The sequence below is a fragment of the Thalassophryne amazonica genome, chromosome 10 (assembly GCF_902500255.1).
Source record: "Thalassophryne amazonica chromosome 10, fThaAma1.1, whole genome shotgun sequence".
NCBI classification, from domain to species: Eukaryota; Metazoa; Chordata; class Actinopteri; order Batrachoidiformes; family Batrachoididae; genus Thalassophryne; species Thalassophryne amazonica.
This window is the reverse complement of record NC_047112.1, coordinates 85,954,446-85,982,415: the sequence shown is the minus strand read 5'-3', so window position 1 is coordinate 85,982,415 and position 27,970 is coordinate 85,954,446. Positions and strand designations below refer to the sequence as shown.

At 43.2% G+C, this 27,970-nt stretch overlaps 1 protein-coding gene across 1 annotated transcript in view; it reads right to left on the bottom strand.

Annotated features, from left to right (window-relative positions):
* Positions 1-27,970, bottom strand: part of prrc2c (proline-rich coiled-coil 2C) — a 75,613-nt gene that overhangs the window by 27,315 nt on the left and 20,328 nt on the right. Inside the window, exons 4-20 of the mRNA XM_034180412.1 lie at positions 20,808-20,917; positions 19,288-19,413; positions 18,870-19,168; positions 18,712-18,791; positions 14,846-14,982; positions 14,644-14,731; positions 10,345-10,528; positions 9,221-9,860; positions 8,937-9,109; positions 8,043-8,289; positions 7,696-7,900; positions 5,189-7,618; positions 1,606-1,763; positions 1,321-1,475; positions 885-1,248; positions 655-740; positions 313-507 (exon numbers count right to left, since the gene is read on the bottom strand). Coding sequence (XP_034036303.1) covers positions 313-507; positions 655-740; positions 885-1,248; positions 1,321-1,475; positions 1,606-1,763; positions 5,189-7,618; positions 7,696-7,900; positions 8,043-8,289; positions 8,937-9,109; positions 9,221-9,860; positions 10,345-10,528; positions 14,644-14,731; positions 14,846-14,982; positions 18,712-18,791; positions 18,870-19,168; positions 19,288-19,413; positions 20,808-20,917 — 5,677 coding nt within the window. The remainder of the gene's footprint in view (positions 1-312; positions 508-654; positions 741-884; positions 1,249-1,320; positions 1,476-1,605; positions 1,764-5,188; positions 7,619-7,695; positions 7,901-8,042; positions 8,290-8,936; positions 9,110-9,220; positions 9,861-10,344; positions 10,529-14,643; positions 14,732-14,845; positions 14,983-18,711; positions 18,792-18,869; positions 19,169-19,287; positions 19,414-20,807; positions 20,918-27,970) is intronic.

The following is a 27,970-nucleotide window of genomic DNA, read 5'->3' as shown; positions in this document are numbered from 1 at the left end:
TAAAATAGAGACATAGTAGTTTCTAAGGTTGTCATGATCCCAGAATTTCAAACTCTATACAGATACCGAGGAAAATACTCTATACCATTTTTGATAACACAATGGTGGGTGCTGTAAGACGTTAAGCCAAAGCAAGTGAAGACCATTGATATCAATTCAGTTGAAAAGGCATATCAAATAAGATATAAAATCATTTGTATCCATTACCGAGTATTGATTTTTAATTTATTTTTTGACAACCCTAGCTTCAGTGATTTATGACGAATCATTCTTCAACAGTACAAAATGTTCATTTTCTCACAAAAGCATTACCTTCTGTGTTTTGATGGGGCCAGCACGAGACTGCTTCTGTCGCTGTTCTTTGGGAGCAGGTAGTTTGTTGTCAGACCCAGGTTCAAGCAAGGCTGGTACTCCATCACTGTCAGTACTGCCTGCAGACGATGGTGCGCCAAACTGAATATTGTCTATTGTCAATTCTACACTGCCCTCTGCACTGGGCTTTACACCCTAAAATGAAAAACAAAACAAGTTGTAAGTATCTGCAAAGGGCAAAATGCTTAATTTCATAATTGACTAAATGCCAAAAATAATTGGCAAGAGTCAAGAGGAAGACTCAGTTGTATGCTCAAAATTAAGCCAGTACATAAAATATACCTCAGAAGTGACAGTGCCACTAAAAGAGGTAAGCGGTTTGTTCCAGGCACTCACAGAAGGTGGTTGAGGAGGACTAATTGGACCAACTGTAAAATATAAATTAGGTTCACAAGACAAGTGCACCATGAAAAATCCATTCTTGAACTGAAGTGAGATAGAAGTGCTGAGGAAAAAGCCTGTTTAAAATAGTCAAACAGGCTTAAGAGATCAACAAATATGCATTCACTTACGCTTCTTGACATCAGAAACGACAGTGGAGCTTGTAACCTTGTTCTCCCACAGTTCTGTACCCAGAGTGCTATGCGTCTGTGTGGATGAAGGGGGAAGGCTCTTTGAGGTGAAGTCCATGTTTGCAGGAGGTATGGAGGCTAGAGGAGCCACCATTCCTTCCAGAGTCTGAGAGGACACAGCAGGCTGAGCGGTGGCAATGTGTGAGTGCTGTGGCACAGAACTTGGGGGTTGCGGCTGACTCTGTGGGGTCACAGGAGCCTGAGAAGCCTGCTGCTGATGTGATGGCTGTTTTTTAGCAAATCTAGGTGGCAGCTTCCCTCCACCCCCTCTGTTCTTCTCACCAGAGCCTTTCTTACCCCAGTTCTGTGAAAACAGTGCCAATGTTAACACTCATACACACTTTACAAAGTTTTCAGGTTTTAATCCTGTACCCACTTGAGTGGTCTGCTCTTCCTTTTTTCGTTTCTCTTCATCCTGCAGCCGTTTTTGTTGCTTCCGAGAGACTACCTCTGTAAAGCCATCATCATTAGTGCTGGACTGTGGGTCTTCTGTAGTAGTGACTTCTGGGTGGTCATCAATAATAACAACACCTAGATTAAAAGACAAGGAAGAAGGCAGACTTCTACATTTAGATTTCATGCAATAATCACCAGTACTCGGGCTTGTGAGGAAGAGAGAGAGAGACAGATGTCTGGGTACAAGTTAGTTATGTCCACTTACTGGCATAATTGTTGAGATCAAACTGAGAAAGGGCATTTTCTTTGGGCTTTTTGGCAGCCTGTTTGGCCTCTTCTTTACGACGGGAAGGCTGGTCTTTTGCAGGCCTCTGGCCTGTTCCCCCAGCTACTAATGCTTCAGAGTTCTGCTGAGCTGCAGGACTAAACAATTAAAAATCATGTTGGCAACAAGGACAAGAACAACACAAAGCATGGCACATGCCTCCCCACTACCACCACTCCAGTGTTAAATTGGTGTATGGTTTTATAGTAGAGGTGATAAAGTCTTCAAATCATTTTGACAGATAAAGACTGGTGCTTGAAAGATGATATATGGTGTATTTGTATTGTGTATTTACCCCCATTTGCAAAATGACACTTCCTTTCACCTCTCCCAATAGTCTGGTAAATAGTTTCAACCAGACAAGACATCCTTGAGTTATAGCGCAGAAGCAAAAATCATGAAGACATGGCCATACTGAATGACTGACATCAGGAGCCTTCCTGTAGCCTCCCCCAGCTCACCACCCACAGATGGTTTCAATCAGAGGTGGTGTTCTTTTGCTTTGGCACAGAAAAGAAAATAAGAATGTCTATTTACGCGATTGTTTTCTGGCATGAGCATCAGCTGGTGTGAGGAGCTCAGCCCGAAGTTGTCCATCGTGTAAAGGAAATAGAAATAATAATATCCTCTGTTTTGTGGGACTAAGGCCACAAAATCGTGATGATGCTAAAGATAATCTTATCAGATAATCCTGCCATGTGTGGTGTGTTAAGAGCGCTCTGATCTGCTCGGAAGGACGTCAGGAGCGCTCCGATCACAAATCGGGGATATTCAACATGTTGGACTTTTTTGGCCCGATATCGCACTGTGTGTGGTGTCCTCCGACCACAAACGAGCATGCAGCCTGCTGAATGTGACGTGCAGCCAATCAGAAAGCAAGGTGATGGACGTACGGAGTGGAAAATAAAATCAAAACAGCTGTTTTGACTTACCAGAAAGTCCAGTGGTCACGCTGTCTCCGCTCCTTTAAAGAACGCCTTTTCTTTTTCTATTGTTTTTTTCCCCTCTGTTTTAAATAGTCCACAAGTATCTCCGTTTGTTTACTCTGAAGTCACATTTAATCTCGAGAGATTTTGCGAGATTTCCTGTCTGAGCTGTGAATGTTGGTGTGTGGTGTTGTTCTCCTTAGCTATGATTGTTTTATCTTCACGTGTGTGGTCTCAGGTTTTGGAAACCTAAAGATAATTTTAAAATCCTGTCGCGTGAACCAGGCTTAGGCTGGGCTTACACTGTCCCAGTTTTGGCCCTTTTTCAGCCGATTTTTCACTCGTGCGAGAATTTTTTGGATCGCGCCGAGTTTCAGCTTAATCGTGCGCCCCGCATCGTGCAGTCTACATGGAGTAACGATCTGCGTTTAACATCTCACGACCACCTCCCGATCAGGAATCGTATGGTCGGATGAAAATCAAACATGTTTGATATTTTGGTCGGCCGTCGTGACTCGTGAGGGGTCCGCTCTGTGGAAGCAGCGCTATAAGCATCTACACGCTGATTACCTCGCACACTGTCCATGAGCAAACACCAGAGAGAGCAAACAGTGATCTCATGTAAAGTCTTGTGTTTTTTTTATTGCGTTCCCTCGCAATAACCTAATATCATATTAAAGTTCATGCCTATCAGCGCGCACAGTGAGTGGAATGAGGTTAGGGGAGACTGAATGTATATGCGTGCGCGCACACACACACACACACACACACACACACACACACACACACACACACACACACACACACACCAGGATTTACGACAGATGAGAGAGTAAGTTGCTACACCTTGCACAGCTGTAAGACTCCGTATGAAATAGTTTATTTATACAACAGTGTAAGTAGCAACACCTGCTATGAATGTTTTCTTTTTTGACCGTCCTCTCGTGAATCATGTTGCTGTCTGCTGTGTGTGCGCGCGCGAATATATGCGCTCAGTCTCCCCCCACCTGATTTCACTCACTGCGCATGCTGATAGGCATGAGAATGTAAAAAAAAAAAAAAAAAAGTTTTGCTTCTGGAAACACGAGCCCGTTGTGTGGTTTTTGAACGTACAATGTGAGCAGTCAGATCGCATCAGAGCATCGGGCCGTACAGTGTGAGAACATGAATCGTGCACTCTGGACTTTTAAACCCTGCGGTTTTGTCGCACAGTTTGAGCTGGAGCCAAGTACAACGATTGAAAATATCGTACAGTGTGTGCCCAGCCTAGCTCCAAAGTGCATAGCTCCAAAGAGCCACGCAGATTTCAGTCTGAATTAATATCTTCAGAGCAAATCACTGTTCTAAATCAAATGACCCCTCTTTCCAAACGTTATAATACAAACAAACTGCAACTGATCTACCCCCCCCCCCCAAAAAATGAGACATCTCCCGTTTCTTAAGAATTACATACTGACGTGCAGTGCAGCCAGCTCTAAGGGCTCAGTGCAGAGTCTATGGAGTTATATTTGTGTCAATAATATCTGAAAAGAAATGCTTTTGACAAAAACTACAGATTTTGTTTATTTCTATTTCTGTCCAGAGATCAAGGATCCAGTGACTACACCCAGATTTGATTGATTTTTATGTCCAGACATCAAGGACCCAATGACCAATTTCATATTTATTTACTTTAAGACTCAATAAAATGTTGACATAGAAATCCTGTAAAGTCTACTTTTTTAGAAAGAAAATTCACAAGCGGTATTGATAAAGAAATCGATAAAGAATTGGATCGATAGATAAAATCTTCAATACCTATCATTAATAGTATTGCACCAAATCTCATTGTGAGGAATTGAACCGCCATCAAATACAGATCAAATCAGGGGTGAATTGTATCGCATCGTCATGTATTGTTTCGTTGGTAGAGTATCAAGGTGCGTATCGAATCGTTGCCAGTGATTAGATTCACAACAGTTGAAACCCAGCCTTAACTGGGTGGCGGGTCTCAGACACGCTTTGTCCCCTGTTTACAATGGGGTACTCAGGTCAAAGCAGTTTCAGTCTTTTGTTCATGGTAATGAGTCATTCACGTCATCAGGAGAGTCGTCAAGGGAGCCATCAGGGGAGGCTTCCATCCCATCATTAGGAGAGTGCTAATTAGAGCACAATAGGTGCTAATTAGAGCTATTGTTTAGTCACTAGCCTATAGCAGTCGGCCTCTTGGTAGGAGGGTCTGGTTAGGTTAAAAACTCCAGCTTTTGTTGGCTTCTGGTTTATTCTTCTCTACAAAAGTCAAGACAGAAGTCAGACTACCAGAGCAAGAATTTTAGCTGAGGAAGCTTCTGTGATTTGAAGCAAAACGTCCTCACGTCAAGCAACCCAGTCCAGTCGAAGATTCAAGCTTCTCTACTATGGAAACCACCTGGACAACTGAGAGCCTACACAGATACACTCCTAAAATTTTTATAGTAATATAGTTTAGTGCGCGTTTTGGTGGTACTAAATAAATAAATAATTCTTTCAACAAAAGGGCCTTGCAGTAAAAGCTTGGGAGTGTTGAAGTGTAAAATGAAAATCCCTCAACACATTAAACATGTTTGCTTTAAACTCACCCTTTGCGGCCACCTTTAGCACCTCCCCTCCTTTCTCCCTTGGCCCCAGTGTAACTGCGGCCTGGTTTTGCTCCACTGTTTCCTCTGCGATTCTGTCTCTCTGTAGGCCTCTGGCTTGAGAAACTCCTCTTGGCTACTGGAAGTCCTTCCCGTTTTTGAGTCACACCTCCGTCTGGAGAGTTTTTACTGGTGGTCAAAGTGTCCCGGGGGGGTGCAGGTGTGCTGGGAAAAGCATTGGCTGCAGTATAGTTAATGTCTACTGTTCCTTTCCTTTCTTCTCGTTCTCTCCTTTCATTAAAATCACTGCTTTCAGAAGCAGTTTCCCATTCCTCATTGGCTTGATCTGAGGAGTTCTGGTTAGACAAGTCAGGGGATTTTGTACCAATGGCAGTGATGTTGGGGCTGCCTGTCTCAGTTGTTTCTACAGAAGAGGGCAGGTCAGAGGCAGGTATCGTGGCTGCCACGTCTGTAAGCACAGTAACAGGGGTCCCGGGAGCCCGAGACAGGGTTGAAGAGATGGAGACTGAACCAGGGGCAGAGGTAGGCACAGCAGGAGGCATCGAGGACAGAGAAACAGGGGGACTTGATGTAGTCTCTCCACCAGTTAACACTGTAACCTCCCGCTCCTTCAACCGCCGGAAACGGGGAGGTTTGTCTTGTCTGGGGGGTCGTGCTGGCCTAGACCGACGAGGCCTCTCTCTATTCGGAGGTCCGCTCTCTCCAAATTTCTTTCCCTCAGATTTTGGTGGACGTCGGTCAGTGGGATTGTCATATCTAGAAGCTGTGGACTCAGTGTCTTCTGGCCTAAAGGTTTCCATGGGTTTAGAAGGCCACTGTGAAGACAATTCTCTAGCTGCTGACCGTCTAAGAGGAGCAGAACGAGGTCCTCCGCGCTCTCTTGTTCCACCCCGTCTACTATAGAGTCCTCCTCTTCCTCGTCGTGAAGGTTCTCCTTTAGGAAGGAATCCTGGTTTGGGTCTAGCTTCATCATCTCCTCTGGGTCCACCCTTTTCTCCCATATGAGGGGGTCCAAAGCCTGGCTTCTGTGGGCCAGACCGAGATTCTGTAGGGAAGTCTCGTCTGACAGGACGACAAGGTTTGGTACTAGGTTCACGATCAGAGGGTCCAGTATCACTGGCAGATTCCCTCCCACCTTCACTTTCAGAATCTGTGTCTGAACCCCGCCGTCGTCTGCGTTTAGGTATCACCTCAAAGTCAGAGCTCTCGCTGCGAGTCTCACTTTCTTCTCGATTACGAAACACAGAAGCACCACCAGATGAAGGTAAATCAGAACGTGAACGGGGCTCTCTATAAGGATACTCTGCTCTACATCTACCACGGCTCCCCCTACCTCGGCCACTGTAAGTTCCCCGATAGCTGCGTCCTCTAGAATAATATTCCCCTCGACCACGTCCTTTAAACCCAGAGTCAAGAGGCCAGTCTCTTTCCTTTTCTATTTCTTTATCTCTCTCACGTTCCCTCTCTCTCTCGTCTCGTCGGTAAGCACGTGGTGGAAGGTTGGACTCTTTCCTGGTAGGTAGCTTGGGTTCAGAGCGTCTGTCATGACTGTGTGGCTTGTCCACTTTGTCCTCCTGAGATGAAGAAGTGGGAGCTCCAGAAGAATGTTGGGACTCTTTTGTTCTCTCAAGTACAGTGGGTGAATCTTCAACCTCAACAAGTTCTTTCTTGCCATCACCCTGAGATCTAGAGCCACCATCACACACAGCTGCTGCTGTTGCTGGTGTAGATGATTTTGTTAACAATTCCTTTTTGGGCCGATCACCCCTATCTCCTCGCTCATGTCGTTTCTCTCGCTCTTCTCTCTGCTCCCGTTCTTCTTTCATGTCCCTTAGGACAGGTTTTTTAATTGGGCCAGACCTGCGAACAGGTCTCTCTCCACCTGGCCCATCTCTCCTCCCAGGACCAGACCTCCCACCCCAACGCAACTCAGATTTCTGCTTGTTGGGTGGTATCAGAGTCAGTTTCTCTGGTTTGTGGATTCCATCAGTTGGGGGCGTAGTTCTACTGTTTGTCACTGCAGCCTGAGAGTAGAGCTCATTCTTAGCTTTATCATCAGCCCTTTCTCCTGTGTCCTGCAGCTCTGTTGATTTTGTTCCCATTGCAAGTCCCTCAAACCTGGGCTCTTCCAGTTTGAGAGACTGACTGGAACCATGGGAAACACTTCTCTGTAGCATGGCATGATTGAGAGCTTCAACTTCTCCACTCGGAAGACCTGATTCTTCGGGGCTGAAGTTCGATCCCACAGGGACCCTGTCAAGATGCCCTGGTATCTCATCAGAACCCTGAGTAAAGGGTGACAGCGACTCTGTAGGGTCCCGAAAGAAGCTGCTTTTCCTAGAGTCCAATGTGCCATTGTCTTGTGGGTATATAGCCTGGAGGCTCCTGTCCAGATCCAAACCAGTATCCAGCCTGTGAGGAAACAACAGCTAGTGTCACATGGGAGTCAGATTAATAATCCCATGCAGGATGATCAGCATTTCTTTTACCTGGCCTCCTTATCATCTCGTCCCTTAGGAGTAGCAGAAAGTAACGGCTCCGTCTGTGGATATGGGTCAGATCCCCATACCATCCGTGACTCTGACGGCAGGCCATGGTCACGAACAGGTCGGGTCAAGTGGTCAAAAGAGTCAGAACTGGAGCTCGAGTTTTCACCTGGATCTCTGCGCACAATCTGCTTGGGAGGCATTCTCCCTGAATAGAACAGATTAGCTTTGAAAAGATTCTCTTGCACAGATGTCTCATTTCACAGCATAATGAGATTTTCCCACGTTAATTCAGGCATCAACATGAAGAACCCCAAATATTTATTATTTCAATTGCCACACGTTCTTACCAGGATGAATGTTAGTTGGCATATCGATTGGTGGTCGTCCTGACATCATGCGGGGATCTATGTAGGACTGCATCATGAGCCAGCGTGGGTCAAACCCCATTGAAGCCAGGTGTTGGTGGTGGGGACCCATGGGCTGATACATGGAGCGATGTTGTTGCTGTTGGGCAGCTGAAACTCCACTAGTTGCTGATGGTGACACAGAACCCCCACTCTGCTGCTGCTGCCACTGTTGCTGCTTCATCTGCTCCTGTAGGACAATTGATGACAATATGCAAGTAAGAATATCTAAGGACAATTTTGTGAAAAAACAAACAAAAAAAACACTTGTGGATTAGTGTGAGATTCAACTATCTTAAGATGTCGAAGTGATTAATTTGACAGATTGTATTTTCAAGCATCATGCAAATTCTGTCTTTCCACCTGGCTGTCGTCCAGTTTCTGACAAAATTTGATGCAGTCGCGCTGCTCCAGTCGTTCCGCCATTTCCTTGCAAAGAAAAAATGACGAGCGACTCCACCCATCTTCACACAAAGGCTGCTTACAAGCAAATGACGCAACCGACAGGCGTGGAAAAAAAAAAAATCACGAATGCGCACGAAGGTTCAAGGTTTGCTCATGCAAGCACACGTGATTCAAATCCATCAGGTTTTTGAAAACATAAAAAGGTCGGATACTTTTCTAACAGACCTCGTATATTTTCGCATTTAACAACAACTACTTTCACATTTCATGATATGATCCGTGGCAATCCAGTTATTACTTTGTGTTTACTGCGTTGTCTGTCTTGTTATGTATAATGTATTGTACAGTCGAAGACAAATTTCCCTTCGGGGACCAATAAATTTAATCTAATCTAATCTACTGGACAAGGAAGCCCAAACAACGCAACCTTACCTGTTGTCTGAGAAAACGTGGAGGAAGAGACTTCTGGAACTGTTTAGAATATCCTGAGGTAACAGAAGGACGTATAGATGTTGCCGCTTCTCCTTCCAGCTGTTGTGCTGTGACTGAGGATTCCTCGCCACTGCGAGTGTCCATATGGGACAAACACAGATGGGGCTCATCCACTGCAAGAGACCGGACACACACACACAAAAAAAAAAACATCGACATGATCAATGACTTGGCTATTTACATATCCTGTGAAGGAACATTCACAATCCTGTGAGCTCACTCACATCTGTTATCCTCCATGTTGAAATAGTCTCGAATAGGTACTGCTGTTCTTTCAGTTGGACTCCCCTCCATCAAAGGGCTGACCTCTGCCAGGGAAACATCTCCCTCTGTCTGAGGCTCTGAAGTAATGGCCACAGGTCTCGGAACTGGAGAGCTGGGCTGACAAGGCAACTGAGCATCCTCTTCCTCCTTCGCACTTTGTTCAACTCTCTCCCTTTCCCGGTCTTGATCAATCCTCTCAGGTAAAGGAGCCTGCGCGATAGGTGCTTGTGACTGTGAAACAGGGACTGGAACTGATGCAGTGCTGGATACAGCAGGAGGTGCTGATGTGGGAATTTCAACACATGTAACTACCACATCATCACCGGCAGTGTGACTTGGGGCAGGTTTGCCCTCAGTTGTCTGCCGGTGTTTCTCATTGAGACGTTTAAGTTTTTCAGCACAAGCAGCAAGCCGCTGTTCCTCCATCCGTCTCTCCTCTTCCTCTCTTCTACGCCTGGCTCGTTCTACAGCTTCGGAAACCTCCGAAGATTTCTTGCGCTTCTGTCGCCAGGCCTCAGATTCTTCATCAGCACCAGTTGGTACTGTGGCTGGAGGTTTACTTGCACGCTGTGCTCCACCTCCACCAGAACGACCACCACTCTGGAGAAAAGAAATGTTCACAAAGCTTTAGATGCAACATCTATCTTGTATAACAAGTAATATAGAGCTCTGAAGTGCTGATGTCACAAACCCTTCACAAATGCATTAGTGGTTCTACAGAAGCCGTTGCAAGGGAAAAAAATTAATGTGTTTATAATCGTCTCGGTCTTCTACTTTTCAAAACCATGACACGGGTTTCGGGGGGAAATCACTACAAATCTGATCATGTGGAATGTTGTAATTATTGTCCAGGTGACTGAGGAATTTGTAAACTAGCATGAAAGAAAGAAGTTACAATGTTGTGATAAATGTTACTGTTCTCACTGCTGCACATGAGGATGAAAAAGCCTCCACATTGCACTTAGACTGATCTTGACAACAAAATAGTCATTTTTGAAAAAGGTGGTGTGGAAATAATTTGAGGGTTGTTAGATACGTGATGTCACACTTCAGAGCTCTATCATGCAAGGCATACTGGAGTTACCTGGTAGTCCTGCTGACCAGTTGATTTACTATACTGTCCAATGCTACCAGGCGATGGGGCTCTGGGATCTACACTGTCTGCCCATGATGCTTTGCTGCCACTGTGGTCCTCTGAACCATCCTTCCAGCCCTCTTGACTGTCTGATGTCCGAGACCTTACACGCTCTACTTTACCCATCCACTCCCTTTAAAAAATAAAAACAGAGGTTTCAAATGACAAACACTTAGACAAATGAGACTGAGTGTTCCATGGTGACATACAGCTGTAATTTACTAAGTAATGTTGCTCTCTCTCCCTCCTCAAAGAGTTTTTTTTTTTGACAAGTGCAATTCATACATCTGATTCACACTCCGGAAAATATGGTATGTGTTGAGACTCATATTTTTGTGGGGCAGAATTATTCCATAAGATACATCCTTCATAGAAATAAGAATGTGGTGCACAACTCTTATTTTTGAGTTTTCTAAAAATCATACACACACCCAACTACATTACTGGGTGGGTACATGGATTCTTCATAAACTTAAAACATCTCAACTTGCCAAAGTCAAGACCCCTGATCTGCCTAACTTCCGCATAGTCAATGAATCGTCACTGGACCCCTTGCAGTTTGCGTACTAGCCCAACAGGCGAGTGGAGGATGCAATCATCTTCATGCTACCCTAAGAGCTTATTCTCACCTGGAAGAGGCAGGCAGCACTGTGAGTCATATTCTTCGACTTCTCCAGTGCGTTCAACACCATCTGGCCCGACTTGCTCAGCCATAAGCTACGTGACATAAAGGTGGAGGATCCACTGGTGGCCTGGATTACCAACTACCTCACAGTATGTGAGGCTTCGAGGCATGACATCCAACACCATCAGGAGCAGTACGGAGGCACCACAGGGGACAGTCCCGTCTCCCTTTCTGTTCACAATCTACACCTCAGACTTCAGGTTCTGGTCACAGTCCTGCCACCTGCTGAAGTTTTCAGATGACTCTGCCATTGCGGGCTGCATCAGCAGTGACCAGGAGGCTGAGTACACGTATGTGGTGGATAGATTTGTGGAGTGGTGTGGACTCAACCTCCTGCAGTTCAATGTATCTAAGACGAAGGAGCTGGTGGGGGACTTCAGAAGATGGAAGATTCGCCCAAACCCAGTCACCATTAATGGAACTGAGGTGGACATTGTGGACTACTATAAGTACCTGGGTATAAACACAGTGTAAACACAGACGCTGTGTATAAGAAAGCTCAGAGCTGACTGTACTTCCTCAGGAGACTCAGATCTTTCGATGTCTGCAGAAATATGTTGCAGATGTTTTATCATTCAGCGGTCTCCAGCGTTGTCATCTATGCTGTAGTGTGCTGGGACAGCAGGCTGAAGGCAGCTGACATGAACAAACTCAGCAAGCTCATCAGGAGTGCTAGCTCTGTCCTGGGGGTGGAGCGGAGTCTGTGGTAGAGGTGTGGGAGAGGAGGATGTTGAGAAAACTGCTCACCGTCCAGGACAACACCTCCCATCCCCTGCATGCCACACTGATGTCCTGTCAGAGGACCTACAGCCAAAGACTAAGGCCACAGAGGTGCATCACAGAAAGCTATAGGAGGTCCTCCCTACCTGTGACAATCAGACTGTATAACTCCTCCCCCTTCTGCAGGATGAATACATAACGATCAGAGTTTTCAGTTACTGAGAGCTGTGTGCAATACTGTCAAACTGCAACTGTGTCTCAGTCATTTTGCATAAACATGCTGTACTAAGTATAAAGCAATGCTTTCTGTTTCGGCACCATGGCCAAACAATTTCCTTCGAGATTAATACATTCTTACTTATTCTCTTAGTCTTAGTAAGCGTGACTGCCTATACCTGGTAGCTGCTCTGTAACAATATAAAAAGTGTTTGATCATACTCATATGACTGACCAACATACTGTACATTGCAATGGGTTTAAGGAGCTCAGAGCAGATCCAAGAAAGTGAATCATACATTCAGACAAGTCAAAGTCTTTTAGCCATTCCTAAACATCTGTACATTACAAAGTCATCGGTTCATACAACTGTACCCAAATATAATGTATCGGCAGTGTAACCAGATTGTGACAAGTCCTTAGAAACCAAAAATAAATGAAAATTTGAACATCAAGTTCCACATTTTTTCTAAAGATGCATTTTGTACAGTCTACCGCAGAAAAAAAGGCTAGTTTTAATCAATCATTAAAAGCCAAGTATTTTCATGACATTCATGTACTTTACAAATGTGTGAAAATGTCTTACCACCAGTCTATATACATCATCTCTTTGATTATTGAGAAGTGGCTTCTGCCTTGGGGGCCGGGGTAACTTACATTGTTTAACCCTACGCTACTTTTTAATTTACATAAAATATCTTTTCGAAATGCAAAGCAACCCTCCATTTTTGGCAGCCCAGTACATATGGGACCCTGAATTCCCATTTGTCTACCATTCTACTCAATATTAAACAGTACACTCAGCTCTACCTGCAATGTTTTCCCTGCTGCCCACACTGCTGAAAAGAGGAGTAAATACAAAAGCATCTCAGAAAAGAGAAGAATCTCTCAGCCATTCACAGAACAAACTGAAAAATATGGTATCACTCCTACAATAAATAGACCTCCACTAATGCAAACATACACATTTATTAAGGATAAATGTGCCTAAAAAGTACATCTTATAGAAAAGTTAAGAAAAGATAGTTGACAACACCTGAGAACATTCACATGTCAATCAACTGTTCCAACTTTCACAATGTGAGAAAATGCAGCAGAGGCACTTTGGTACATTTTGTTCATATTTATTTTTATACTTTTGACAGAGCATCCAAAAAGTATTCACAGTGCTTCACTTTTTCCACATTTTATGTTATAGCCCTATTCCAAAAATCAATTCCCCCCCTCCCCCCCCCCCCCCCCCCAACCTCAAAATTCTATTCACAGCACTCCAGGATGACAACATGAAAGAAAAAAAAAAAAAAGTATTCACATCCTTTGCTCAATAGTTTGTTGATGCACCTTTGGCAGCAATTACAGCCTCATATTTGCTTGAATATGATGCCACAAGCTTGGCGCACCTAACTTTGGGCAGTCTTTCCCATTCCTCTTTGCAGCATCTCTCAAGCGCAATCAGGATGGATGGGGAGCGTCGGTGCACAGCCATTTTCAGATCTCTCCAGAGATGTTCAATCAGATTCAGGTCTGGGCTCTGGCTGGTCCACTCAAGGACATTCAGAGTTGTCCTGAAGCCCCTCCTTTGATATCTTGGCTGTGTGCTTTGGGTCATTGTCCTGCTGAAAGATGAACAGTCGCCCCAATCTGAGGTCAAAAGCGCTGTGGAGCATGTTTTCATCCAGGATGATTCTGTACATTGCTGCACACTAAAGAATGCTTCTCATTGAGAGTCCTTCAGGTGCCTTTTGGGAAACTCCAGACGGCTGCCACGTGCCTTTTACTACGGAGTGGCTTCCATCTGGCCACTCTACCATACAAGCCTGATTGGTGGATTGTTGCAGAGATGGTTGCCCTTCTGGAAGATTGTCCTCTCTCCACAGAGGAATGCTGGAGATCTGACAGAGTGACCATGGGGTTCTTGTCACCTCCCAAACTAAGGCCCTTCTCCCCGATCACTCAGTTTAGACGGGCGGCCAGCTCTAGTAAGAGTTCTGGTGGATCGGAACAACTTCCATTTTCAGATGATGGCGGCCACTGTGCTCACTGGGAACTTCGAAGCACCAGAACTGCATCTCTACCCTTCCCGAAATTGGTGCCTCGAGACAATCCTGTTTTGGAGGTCTACAGACTATTTTTTTTTAACTTCATGCTTGGTTTGTGCCTTTCCAAATCATGTCCAATCAACTAAATTTACTCCAGGTGGACTCCAATTAAGCTGCAGAAAGATCTCAATGACGATCACTGGAAATATGATGCACCTGACCTCAATTTTTAGCTTCGTGGCAAAGACAATGAATACTTGTGTGTGATTTCTTCGTTTTTTTTATTTTTAATAAAATTGGAAAAATCTCATTTTTTTTCACATTGTCATGGGGTTTCGTATGTAGAATTTTGAGGAACAAAATGAATTTCATCCATTTTGGAATAAGGCTGTGACATAATATGTGGAAAAAGTAAAGCACCGTGAATACTTTCCAGATGCGCTGTACATAGGCCCAAGTCAGACAGCAAAGTCATGATCACCATTTATTTTATGTTAAAATCCTAAGGTAGAGCTATATTTTTTAAACCATCTACTGCAGTTTTAAGAAGTCCAAGATTTGTAAAAAGTATGCATTTTATACACTTACCAGTTTTCTCCTTTCTCTTTAGCAGCTTGATTCTCTTCGTCATCACTGAAGTTTAACTTTTCAGTGTAATCCACCTCCATCTGAGCTCCTATATTGTAGCAGGGATAGAACTAATGGAAACTACAACATTTGCAAAAGAGCATCCCCACCCCAAATGGTCAATTCATCAGTTAAGCACTGTAATTCAGTTTATTCCACTGACCTGCCCAGCCCTCATCAGCATCGGTGTCCAAGTTGTCCAGCTCTTTGAGTTCTGTGGCACTGATAATGGAAGGCCTGTCTGGATCCTGGAGCCAGGCATGAGGAGGTGCCTGCTGAGGCCGTCCTGAACGAGAACCCCTGAATACCATAAAAGGGGGAGGGGAGTAAAACAAAGCTATTCTGTACAAGGTAGAAGATATTTACTGTATTCACTAGTCTCAATGTGACATGAAATTCACTAGATTTTTACATTACAAATCTTGCAGTTCCTTGAATGGCCACTGGAGCCTGGTTGGAAAACTGAGTCAGTCAATCTACTTATGCCTGGTTCACACAGCAAGGTAACACTGGTCAACACGGTTTTTGTTGCAAAGAGTTTTCCCAATGGATTTTGGGTAATTTGGGGGCGCTGAATCCGAATCTGGTGTTAGATTTTGCGAATCACATCACATTTTTTGAGATATAAAAACATATTTCTCGTATCAAGCATTGAAGCAAAAGCTGCAGTCTCACACACCTCTTCGGTGCGATAAATGATATTGTGGCTTTTGTTCACATGGTTTAAAAACTATGCTTTTGAAGCTGCTCTTGTGCATGATTAGTGGCATCAAACTCGTGAGTGAATGAGCAACCTTTGTGTAATCCATCAATATGGAACATGCAGATTGCAAATAAAATGTGATGCGCTAGAGGAAATCTAAGCTCAGATTCAGCACCCCAACATTACCCTAGATCAGTATGACCAGTGTAATTATGTTGATTTCTGACCTGTTCTTCCCTCTTTGACAATCTCAAGGAAGCCCCGACTAACATGCTGGCTTTAAACATCTTATCAGATATTCCTGCTATGTGTGGTGTGTTAAGCTCTCTACTGCTTAGAAGGGGTCACCTCAGACCTCTTGTCCCGATATCCCAGCATGTGCAGTGTACCCCGAGCACACAGCCTGTTGAATGTGACATGTAGCCAATCAGAAAGCGAGGTGAAATCTGTTCGTGTGTGGTTTGCTGTCTTTACCGCGTGGCTGCACACCACACTGTACGAACAAAACTTGTTATGTGTGTGATTTATTTATTTTTTAAAATTGCTATGTGTGGGGGTCTCTCAGGTATTGAAAACCTACAGACAATTTTAAAATCTTGCTGTGCCACCAACAGCACAGCAAGAGGAAAAAAATGACAGGAGTTTTCATCTCTATACCTTTTTTTAATTACCTCAGCTCAAGATATTTTAAGCCATAAAGTTATGAATAATCAGGAGGGTGTTTGCTTTAAATGACACCTGTGTGCCAGTGAGACTAGGGTCCAGCTTGCAGTGGCTGCTAGCTGATGTGAACTCAGTTTATCCTTTCCTAGAATTTTATAACAAATGAGATAACATGGCTTACAGTGCAGTTAATAGACCATGGGGAATAAAGCCTTTTAATACGGTAATGCATCCTCTGTGTCACTACACAAATATGACTAAATCTATGGATTAAACTTCCACAAATGCCTGTAACATGCCCAAAGAAAGAAGGACAAAATCCCTTAAATGTGTCCCAGATGTGAGAACAATAAGATAATATTTAGTAGATAACATTGGCGCCATTAGCTATAATGCTGTGCACATTTTTGCCACAGCATTATTCATGAAAATCATTCATTATAACATTAAAAATAGCTTGTGTGAAACTACATTTAATGTCTTGATTCAAACGTGATTACACAAATGATAGCAATGTTTGGGAGGAAAGCTGGAAAAACAATGGATTTTTCCATCACAAAGCGTTGTCAGGTAGATTGCAGAAGACTGTAAAAACGCAACGTTCCATTCATTCATCAAAAACATTAACGTGTACTTCTCCAGTCATGAAAAGAAAACAACTCAATATTTTTCAAGCATTTACAAACAATAAAAGGTGCACTGTAAGCCACAGAACGTCTGGTCGAGGGCGCAGTTCTTTACTTTCGTTTTCAGGTGGGTTGCCAGATCTGGAGGGGAAATGGCTCAATCATCCTGTTTAGTACTTTTTTGGATCATGGGAGATCGTAGTAGAACAGTGTCCCGTGGATTAAGCGGTGAGAGCCGGTCCTCGTACGCGTTTTGGACGAATAGGCACTTAACGCTCCTCATGCTGATCATGCATAGCCACATGAGATTTATGCACTACTGAGCATGTGCATTGAGAACGTAACAACGGTCTATTGTACAGACCATCTAAGAAGTCTGTGCATTATTTCAGTTGAGTGTAATTTTAATATTATTTGACTTTTTTGTTCATACCGTTGGTAGGTATCGGTAGCTTGGTGACACAATCTAGTGAATACAAATATTTTTTGTTTACCTGTCAGCCATAGTTTGTTCGATACAGGGGAAGTATTCAGGCTTGATTTGTCCCAACCAGGTCACAGCCTGTATTTCCTGTGTGCCCACCCTTTCCCCATTTATGGTTGGTTAGGAGTTAGCAATTGCCAAGATGCCAAGATTTGGAGTCACATTTGCACTTCAAATTTTCTCTGTCATGGATGGTTTCTTCAGTACATACTCAACTAATTTGATTTGATCATTTATTTAGTCCCCATGGGGGCAATTCAGGTGCAGTCAGCAGTAAAAATTACATTACATTCATAAAACCACATCATACAAATTCATAAAAAACATAAAAAACATTAAAACACAGCAGAATAAATATACAAAACAAGAGCCCAGAAATAAGGTGCGAGTCAGTGTAGACTTAAGTGCAACAGTGAGTCCTTAGGTGTTATTTAGGAGAGCAATGGCTGTGGGAATAAAAGAGTTTTTTAGTCTGTTGGTTCTGCATCTGGGCATTATCAGGCGTCTGCCCGAGGGCAGAAACTTAAATTGTGGGTGCAGAGGGTGTGCAGAATCGGCCATAATTTTCCTGGCTTTTGACACAACCTTTGAGCCAACACAGGAAGGAAAAGGTTAACACAGACTCCACAAAGCAACTGTAGAACATTTTCATGAAGACACCATCTACATTATAATTCCTAAGTTTTCGCAGAAAGTGCATTCTCTCTCTCTCCACTGGCACTGTTTACGGTGCGGGTGGGGAGCTGTTGACCCTGACTGGGGATGTTGTCGGGCGGTGGAAGGAGTACTTCGAGGATCTCCTCAATCCCATCGTCACGTCTTCCGAAGAGGAAGCAGAGACTGGGGATTCAGAGGTGGACTCATTCATTACCCAGGCAGAAGTCACCGAGGTGGTTAGAAAGCTCCTCGGTGGCAAGGCTCCTGGGGTGGATGAAATCTGTCCTGAGTACCTTAAGTCTCTGGATGTTGTGGGACTGTCTTGGCTGACACGCCTCTGCAACATTGCGTGGTGATCGGGGACAGTGCCTCTGGATTGGCAGACCGGGGTGGTGGTCCCTCTGTTTAAGAAGGGGGACTGGAGGGTGTGTTCCAGGGGGATCACACTCCTCAGCCTCCCCGGTAAGGTCTATTCCAGAGTACTGGAGAGGAGAATTCGATCGATGGTCGAACCTGGGATTCAGGAGGAGCAGTGTGGTTTTCGTCCTGGTCGCAGCACACTGGACCAGCTCTACACGCTCCATCGGGTGTTCCAGGGTTCATGGGAGTTCGCCCAACCAGTCCACATGTGTTTTGTGGATCTGGAGAAGGCGTTCGACCGTGTCCCTTGGGGCACCCTGTGGGGAGTGCTACGGGAGTACGGGGTCCAGGGTCCTTTGTTAAGGGCTATGTGGTCCCTGTACGATCGCAGCAGGAGCTTGGTTCGCATTGCCAGTAGTAAGTCAAACCTGTTTTCTAAACAACTAAACCAGTGTCACTGTAAGAGGGACAAATGGCCACAGGGAACCATGGTTTTAGAACACATCTAAGGCATACCAATTCAGATTAGAACTCACTTGACACCATCTTGCTGTACAGGGTATCTTAAGTTTCCTTGCCCAGGGCCTAAGGACATCTGTGGATAAGCCTGGAACATCTATAAATAAACAAAATCAATCAATAACACACATTTGGGAAGAGTGATAACTACTTAAAAATACAGTTAGCAACTTACATAAGGTGGCATCATACTCCTAAAAGCAGGGTCAAAATGAGTTGGTACTCCAGCAGGAGGCTGCTGGCCCCCATTTAGTTTAGGCTGAGGAGGACCAGACAAGGGCAGCCTCTCTTTTCCATCCCTCTTCTCCTTCTGACCATCAGGTGTTACATTTCGGCCAGACTCATTATCTTCCCCAGGTGGTGAAGAAGTACCAAGGCCCGTACTACCTTCCTCTGGAGTTCGATTCTCCATATCAGGGGGACTGGGTGCAGTGTTCAAATTCCTGCCCCCACCCTCACGCCAACTGCCAACATCTAACGGGAAAGAATAAGGTATTTAAATTAATTTATCTTAATTTATCTTTATCTGAACACCGGGCAAACCAAAACATAAAACCAAGACATTAATATTATGTGCAAAAGTGTGACCATACTTTGAGGCCTGAGGCTGGGCCCTGGTCCATAAGGCTCTTCTTCTTGATTCTCTCCTTTTTCTACCTCACCAGCTGCCTGTAAGCTAGGAAATTCCTGGTGAAAATGGCTGCTAACACGAGGTGCTCCTGCACAAAAAACAAAATTATATACATAGGTATCACAAGATTATAAATAATACACACAAAAGCTGTAGCAAAGGGATCAAGTAGCTTAAATCTGATTTACTGCACACTGAACCCTGCTACACAACCCAGTACATTTTGTGGAGTTCAAAAAGCCTACATACCAGACAGGCTAGTGATTGGGGTGCTGTAAAACAATGACTGACACAAACACACACAACACTGCCAACAAACATTTTCTCATGGCAGCTGACACTTATGCAGTTTGGTAAACCAACAAGGGAACAGGGGATTGTGTATTTTTCCTCCCATGAATAAACCAAATAAATAAAACACTGATTTTTAAAAATCAATGTTGATTCTTAATTAGGCTAAAGATATGAAGGCGACGATGGTTCACTGTGTTGTGTTTAAACCTTGAACCAGTAGATGGCTGTGCTCAGCAGGATGCCACAAAAAATGATTATGGATGTACTGTGTGCTGGCAAGTTAGCAAACTGGCTATGGCTCCCATGCTGTACTGAAGTGCTGACTTATTTTAGCTTTCATATCAAAGAAGGTTTGCACATTTTCAAGACCATGAATCTGACAGCACATTTACCAAGACACCAATCTAATGCATATTATGGCTAAACATGCAAGTCCTTCTCAGCTCACTCTGGAACAACTTCACGCATCAAAGTTACCACAGACTTCAGCTTGCACAACCAAAATAACCCAGTCAGCACTTTATTTTGGGGGTCAGGAGACATCATTACCACACAGAGAAGCTGTCTGAAAGCAGAGCATGTTGACCAGCTGGGTTTTCTTTCCATAAGCCTTAAAACTTAAAAATGTACCACACTTCTCAATTGTAGTGAATCTGAAAATGTTCATATAAATATTTATATTTGTTCCATTGTTTTGGGTAGTGGCTTAAAGAACAAAATCACAAATAAAACCAGCAGAAATTAGATTCCTCTGTTGAGGAGAGCTGCTGAGCCAGCTGAGATGGTACAGGCACTTGGTGAGGATGCCCTCTAGGGAGGTCTTCCAGTCACAACCAACTGGGAGGAGGCCCAAGGGAAGACCCAGGACATGCTGGAGGGATTACATTTCCCACTTGTCTTAGGAAAGACTCCCCAGGAAAACTTAGAGGACTTGGCCAAAGATAGGAAAGTGTGGGCCCAATCCGACGTTTTGAAACTAATTATCTGTTGTAGCCAGTTGAAATACTGACATCCCATTGGTCTGCACCTGCTTGGGTGGTCAAATGCACTAGATATGCAAAATGTGTTAACAGTTGGCAGGTGTGAAGAAGTACCGCATAGTCGTAAATGCCAAAAGTGACCATGGTATCATCATAAACAAAAGGTCAAGGGTAACACTGAGGGAGAACGTGAAGCAAGAATGTTTACCGTCGAGCTGTATCTGTTTGCTGTTGGCCCAGGAGCGGCTCCCGCCAACAGGAAGTTCTTGTTGCTGAAGTGTTGCTGGTTTGTTCTGGGGTGGCGGCGTCTCCTGTTGTCTATGGAAGAAAGTGAGAAATTCAACTGATTAGCATTCTCAAAATCTTTTATTACTAGTTTTACTATAGTGCAAGGAAACTGACATTTTATATTGATCAGGTTTTTCAAAACACAGGGCTGTGAAACGAAAATTGTGAAATCTGAGGAAAATTCACAGGAGGTCGAGTCTGGGTTTAGGGCCTGTGGGGCCCCAGAAACTAGGGGTGCTAGACAAAAAAAATTGATTCACATCCGAATTGCGATTCTTATTTATTCCGATTCTGAATCGATCCAAAATGTCCAAGAATCGATTTTTAAAAAGCATTTTTTAAACATTTTCTTACTTACTTGCTGCGTGTACCGTTTGTCAGGCTTCTGTACTACAGCGTCCCCGTGAGGGGAGGGTCCGGCGTGCTTCAAACATTCGTGACCTGTAGCTTAGCATGGCGGACGAAGAGCTAATTCAGCCAGCACCGTCTTTGCTGAAGGCAAATATTTGAGCGCATTTTGGATTTTATTATTTGCTGCGTAAGAAGGAGCCTGACATGACTTATGCAGTGTGCAAAATCTGCAAAATGAAAGTCAAGTACTTCGGAAACACTTCAACTCCGCAAGCCCACATGCTACGCTATGACCCGGAGCTAAAAGGAGCGGAGCAGCGGTCTCTGCCGACTACTGACCAGCGCTTCGCTAAACTGCCAGCCAACTCTGAACGAGCGAAGCAGATAAGTAAATTTACATCTAGAATCACTTGATTAACCTTGTAAAGCTGCATTTTCTTAAACAAACATTTTTTAAGTAATATAACTATTTCTCAGAGCTGTTTGAATCGAAAATCGATTCTGAATCGAATCATCACCCCAAGAATCAGAATCAAACTGAATCGTGAGTTGTTGTACAATTCACATCCCTACCAGAAACCAAATTAATTTTGTATCTAATGATACATTTTCAGCATCTTCTGGAAGAAAAAAAAAATCTCAGAAGAACTGCATATTTAAATGATCCTAGATTCAACCTTTCATTTAAACTGCCAATAATAATGTTGAAATAACAGAATATGACATGCAAGGAGGACCTGGAATGATTTTCCTTTTATTTGTAAAAACAAATTATGTATTAACTCAGAACAATTAAACTACATGCAGTTCAACAAGACTGAAAAGACTGTTTAAGCATTCCAAAAACCACAGCTAAAGCTTGTAGAATATTTTGAAAATCATGGTAAAATATCAAAAACACACCTTATAGTAAAAAAGTCACGTCTTTTTTCCCCCATCAAAAAAGTCTACATTAATAAAAACTCATTTACATTCTTGTGTAAATTCATGAAAATCCATTCAAAGCCACAATGTATTTTTTCAAATGAAAGAAAATCTAGATCAAAAAAAAAAAAAAAAGTCACATAATCTTGTCTAAAATCCTGTTTTAACAGCACAATGTTTATTTTCCAGGGAGAGAAAAATTCTTACTATGTTTCCTGATGGCACAGTTCACTTTCCCATTTTTTTTTTTATCTTTCAGATGTGTTCATGAAGCCAGTGACAATTCCACAAATTCTTGTCCTTATCAAACTTTTTCAAACCGTCTTCCTCGCCATCTTCGCTCTGTCTGATGTCGCTCCGTGACACAGACATGTTGCAAAATTTTTCTTTTAAAAACTTGAGAGCTGTATCTGTTTTGTATCTGTAACAGATCAGTGTCCGCAGACTAATTAAACTTGGACGATGTGGTAAAAGAAGGAAACTCTTTGCAATAGTGAAGATCACAATTACAGAGTACAACACTAACACCCCCCGCCCCCATGATGAAATCCACGGAATTCCTCTGATCTGCGGAGTTTTCACAGCCCTGAAAACAGAACCACATTTTCAATCCCATAGACCACTTGGGTGTATTATATAGTGCAGACCAGTTCAGTGGCTGCATTTTACAACTGAAACAGGAATCAATGTGTGCATCACATATCGAAAAAAGGTTTAAGACTATTTGCTTTGGCCCACATCTTTTTAAGATCAAGAGAATTGCCGTATTTACTTTTATTAGAGGTGTCACGGACCAACCATGACCCATGATCCGAACAGACTGCCCCCAATGCCAGGTCGCATATGAGCCGTGGATCAATTGTGAAGTTTATATAGGCTAATAATGTGAAATACAGATTTTCTGTCTTTTTAAAGTGAGGCTGCAGTGAAATTAAGTGCGAGAGAAGAAAAAGTATTTGCACATTCACACATCTGCTGCTTTGCATTCCGCTGATGATAACCTGTGAAGCTCAACAAGTTAAAAATATCAGGAAGGTGAGGAAAAAAATGTACGCATTAAGCAGCAGGCATGTGGAGATTAATCGATACGAATCGGTATATAGATACAAACATGCATCGATTCAATTGATGGGTGAAGTCGCGACGCATCACTTGCTGCCTGTATCGATTTTTTCCAAGGCACATACAAGATGGAAGCCAGAAATCACATTTCTACCACAACAAATATGATGACATCAACAGCCTTTTTGCTTAACGATTCCCTTATCAGTCCATCAGTGCATGATCATTTATCTCCGTTGATATACGCTCAAATATCGCCGTACGCAACGTTGATACATGAGGCCCAATATGACTGTCAATCTTCACTGGTGTTCAGAAGCCTCCAGTCCACAATTTCCTCATTAACCTCCCTCAAAGCCATTTAAAGATGTCACTCGTGAGTCAGCTCTGTATGGATTAAAATCACAAACTGGGACTCTTGTGCGGGCAAGAAACGAGAATCATCTTCCGTTCCACACCAGAGTTTTACATGATGTTCTCTGGCGTGAGCACCAGCTGGTGTGTAAACTGAAGTTGTCTATTAGGTAGTGGAAATAATGTTTTGTTTTAGCTGTTCACAGCTCCAAAGAGCCGTGCAGATGTTGGTCGGAAATAACTTCAGAGCGAACTGGCGTTTTAAATCAAATGACACCTCTTTATAAATGTTATAATACAAACAAACTACAACCGACCAAAACCACCCCCACCCCCAAAATGAGACGTCCTCAGGTTTTTTTTTTATGACTTACATCCTGACGTGCAGCACAGCTGCCTGTAAGAGCTCAGCTCAGAGTCTATGGCGTTACATTTGTGTCATTAATATCTGAAAAGGAATGCTTTTGACAAAAACTACAGATTTTTTTTTAACTTCTATTCATGTCCAGTGATCAAGGATCATAACAAAAAAAACAACAAAACACACAACAAAAAACACCTCCGTGTTGGAAACCATTCGTAAGATTCAGACGGCTTTCGGTGGCTTTTCAGTTGAGTGAGTATCCGAGAAATTGTTTAACAGCTGGGCATGTTCCAACTTGTCCTGTGAGACTTCCAACACGGACGTGTTGTTTGTCCAGCGCCATGAGCGGCTGCATCCCGACGCACGAATCCGTCCGCACGTCTTTCATTACAAAATCTCCTTTAACAGTGGAATGTGCTGATAAAGTGCTGATCCCGACCTCTTCTGAAACTTCTTTGCTAGTCACACGACGTCCTGCATCAACAGAACCTTAAATTTGGAAGTGATCTGCTCGTTCCAGCCTGTCGATGGCCGCTCGGGGCGCGGTGCGCCCTCCACCGCCGTGGGCCGTTTTTAATCCAGTTTTAATGGTCCTTAATCCGTGTGATACCGATAGAATCTTCACCGAAAGCCATCTGAATCTTCCAAATGGTTTCCATCTGACTGTCTGGCAGAGTTTCTGAAAACATTTTCATGGAACAAAGCGGCAGTCGCTCCGCCATTCCTAAACAATAAAAATCCGACGAGGGGGGTGGACCAGTGCTCACTCAAAGCCTACCCACAGGCGAATGACGCAACCGACAGGAGTGAAAAAACTCACGCATGCGCACGAAGTTTCAAGCTTGTCTGATGCAAGCGCACAATTCAAATCCATATAGTTTTTGAAAAAAATAAAAAGGTCGGATACTTTTCTAACAGACCTCGTACACTCCCTGGACAGTAAGATGGACTACACATGGCTCCTACAGAATACAGATGAATGTGAAAGACTTTTATTCTTTTTTTTTACGGAAACATGACTAAACAACAGCATCATTCAGCTCGAGCAGCTAGCATGCTACCGAGTATGCTAGCCGTTGATCAACGGAGGTAAAACATGGGGGAGGCAGCTCTGTGATTTTACATCAACAACGCTGTTGTGTTTAACGAGCACTGCTCACCGCTAGTGGAGCTTATGATCATCAAGTATCAGCTGTTCTATGTACAGAGGAAATTTACGGCTGTTATGATCACCGCAGTGTACATTCCCCCAAACAATAATAATAATAATAATAGCAGGATCGAGTCACTGAATGATCTTGTCTGCCACATCAGTGGGCAGCAGACAGCCCACCCAGATGCTCTCATCTTGGCCGGAGACTTTAAGCACATAAATTCCAAGACTGTTTCCCAAACTACAACAACACAGACTTTCCCACTCAAGGAAATAACACTGGATCATGCCTACACCATCCAGAGGAAAGCTTACAAGGCTTTCCTCGTCCCCCCACCTTGGTGTCACAGACCACATCACTGTCATGCTGATTCGGTTGCAAAGTCTGACGTAACATATCACGTGATAAATCTCCTTCCAGACCCAAACAAAGAAAACACGTGCTTTGTTCTGCACTCGTTGGTTCTGGCGGCACAGTGTAAACAGTGAAAGAATGCCACAGTGTTGTGTGCTACAACGTACTATGAAGCCACACTGTTTGTAACGTGCAGAAAGTGGCTTGGCATTGTCTTGCTGAAATAAGCAGGGACGGTGTTTGGATGCGAGCATGTGTTGCTCCAAAACCTGGATGTACCTTTCAGCATTGATGGTGCCATCACAGATGTGTAAGCTGTCCATTAGGGTTATGACAAATCTCAAATTTATTAGCCTGGGGTTATAAATGAACTTTTACCTAAAACTCACAAAAATGACTTTGGTTTTGCCAGACCTTGAAAAAACCTCCCGCACCTAAGACAGTTTCATATTTCACATTAAAACGCCTACCGGCTCAAACTCTTTATTATAACATGTCAGTTTTACATACAATATACAAGAGGAATACATGAAAATGAGTACATATAGCATTTGTCGTGTTTTTAATAGTGTTTCAGATTTGTGTACTAGTGTTAATAAATTTGCTGCTAAGATATTTGTCTCTTTTGCAAGTAGAACAAACCTCCATCAACCTTACAGCTCTCTCAGCTACTATGAGTAGAGAAGCATTTCACAGCTTTGGGACACTTAAGTTTGGATATTGATGACAGCAGGACTTCATAATCTATCTCTGAATAGTGTTGGTTAGAAAACCAGGCCCGCGACCATGTAGTTGCAATGAAATCGCAAGTTACCCTCAGCTGTTCTCGCCACTTTGCAAGAAGGAAAAATGCAATAAGTGCTAAAATTCCTTGTGAGTTCCACCTGGCACTGTGAAGTGATGGCAGCTTGTGCCATTTGATGTGAGGCCATTTTTCTTCCATTTTGTAAAACTTGTATGCTTCACAAAGCTCAAAAAGGAATTTAAAATCATGTCTCCAGCCAAGGTTCTCATATTCTGGTATCACTTCTGTGCCCACGTGTGCGTCTTACAAATCATCATACTGTTCCAAAATCTCATCAATAAACTCGTAGTTAATGTTAGGTGACCGTGACTGTATAGGAAAAAAGAAGTCCAACACATGTTGCAGAACAAGATCAAGAATGTGGTGCTGGCAGCCGAAGTATTGAGGTTCATCGAATCCCTTGTGTTGAAATGTTCTCTCAAGCCTGGCTACAACACCATTTTTGTGACCAGTATTGACTGCTGTTGTGTCAGAGATGATCATCTGAATACTGTTCCATGCATTGTACTCATCAAGCAGGTCCTATCTTGGTATATAGATGTCTGCAGTGGTTCTACTGTCACAAGCCAAAATGCCAAGTTGTAATGTTCTTCTGTCATTTTTCAAGTACACAACTTGGTACTCCTTATTGTCAATTTTCTTACCATCAAAATGCAAACAAAATTTCTCTTCAGAGATCAGTTCCATGAGGCGGTTCTTAACTTGTTCTGCATCTCTGATTGTTCGACGCCAGACAACAGACTGTGATGGTGTTGGGACACTAACTCCATCTTCAGCCAGACTTTGAAGCACCTGTGACGCTTTTCTGGTTGACAAGGAGTGTTTAGACACCAGTTTGGCAGCAGACTTTGTTGAGTGGCATGTTCATGTTTATCTATAAATATTATTTATTTATTATTTGTATATATTTTCTTGTTATTTCTTGATACTTGTTAATTATTTTCTTGTTACTTTATTTTTAAATAGTATTGTGTAAACTTGTGTATTTTTAAAAGTGATGTGGTGCTAGGTGCGGGAGGTTTTTTCATGATCCAATGAAATAAACTTCAAAAAAGTGATCTATGGGTAAAAGTTCATCAAATGCAACATCAGGAAAATGAAAGTTTTGAAAAAGGTTTTGTAGTCATAAACCTACTGTCCATGCCATGGGCACTAACATACCCCCATACCATCACAGATGCTGGATTTGAACTTTGCGCTGGTAACAATGGATGGTCTTTCCCTCTTTTGTCCGGAGGACACAACATCCATGACTTCAAAAATGATTTAAAATGTGGACTTAGACCACAGCACACTTTTCCACTTTGCGTCTGTCCAATTCAAATGAGCTCAGGCACAGAGAAGGCGGTGGTGTTTCTGGATGTTGTTAATGTATGGCTTTCGCTTTGCATGGTACAGTTTTAACTTGCACTTGTAGATGTAGTGACGAACTGTGTTAACTGACAATGGTTTTCTGAAGTGTTCCTGAGCCCATGCGGTAAGATCCTTCAAAGAATGATGTCGGTTTTTAATGCAGTGCCGCCTGAGGGATGGGAGGTTATGGACATTCAATGTTGGTTTTCAGCCTTGCTGCTTACGTGTAAAAAGTTCTCCAGATTCTCTGAATGTTCTGATTATAATATGGACTGTAGATGATGGAAGCCCTAAATTCTTTGCAAATGGATGTTGAGAAACATTAGTGGTGATCCTCGCCCCATCTTTGCTTGTGAACAGCT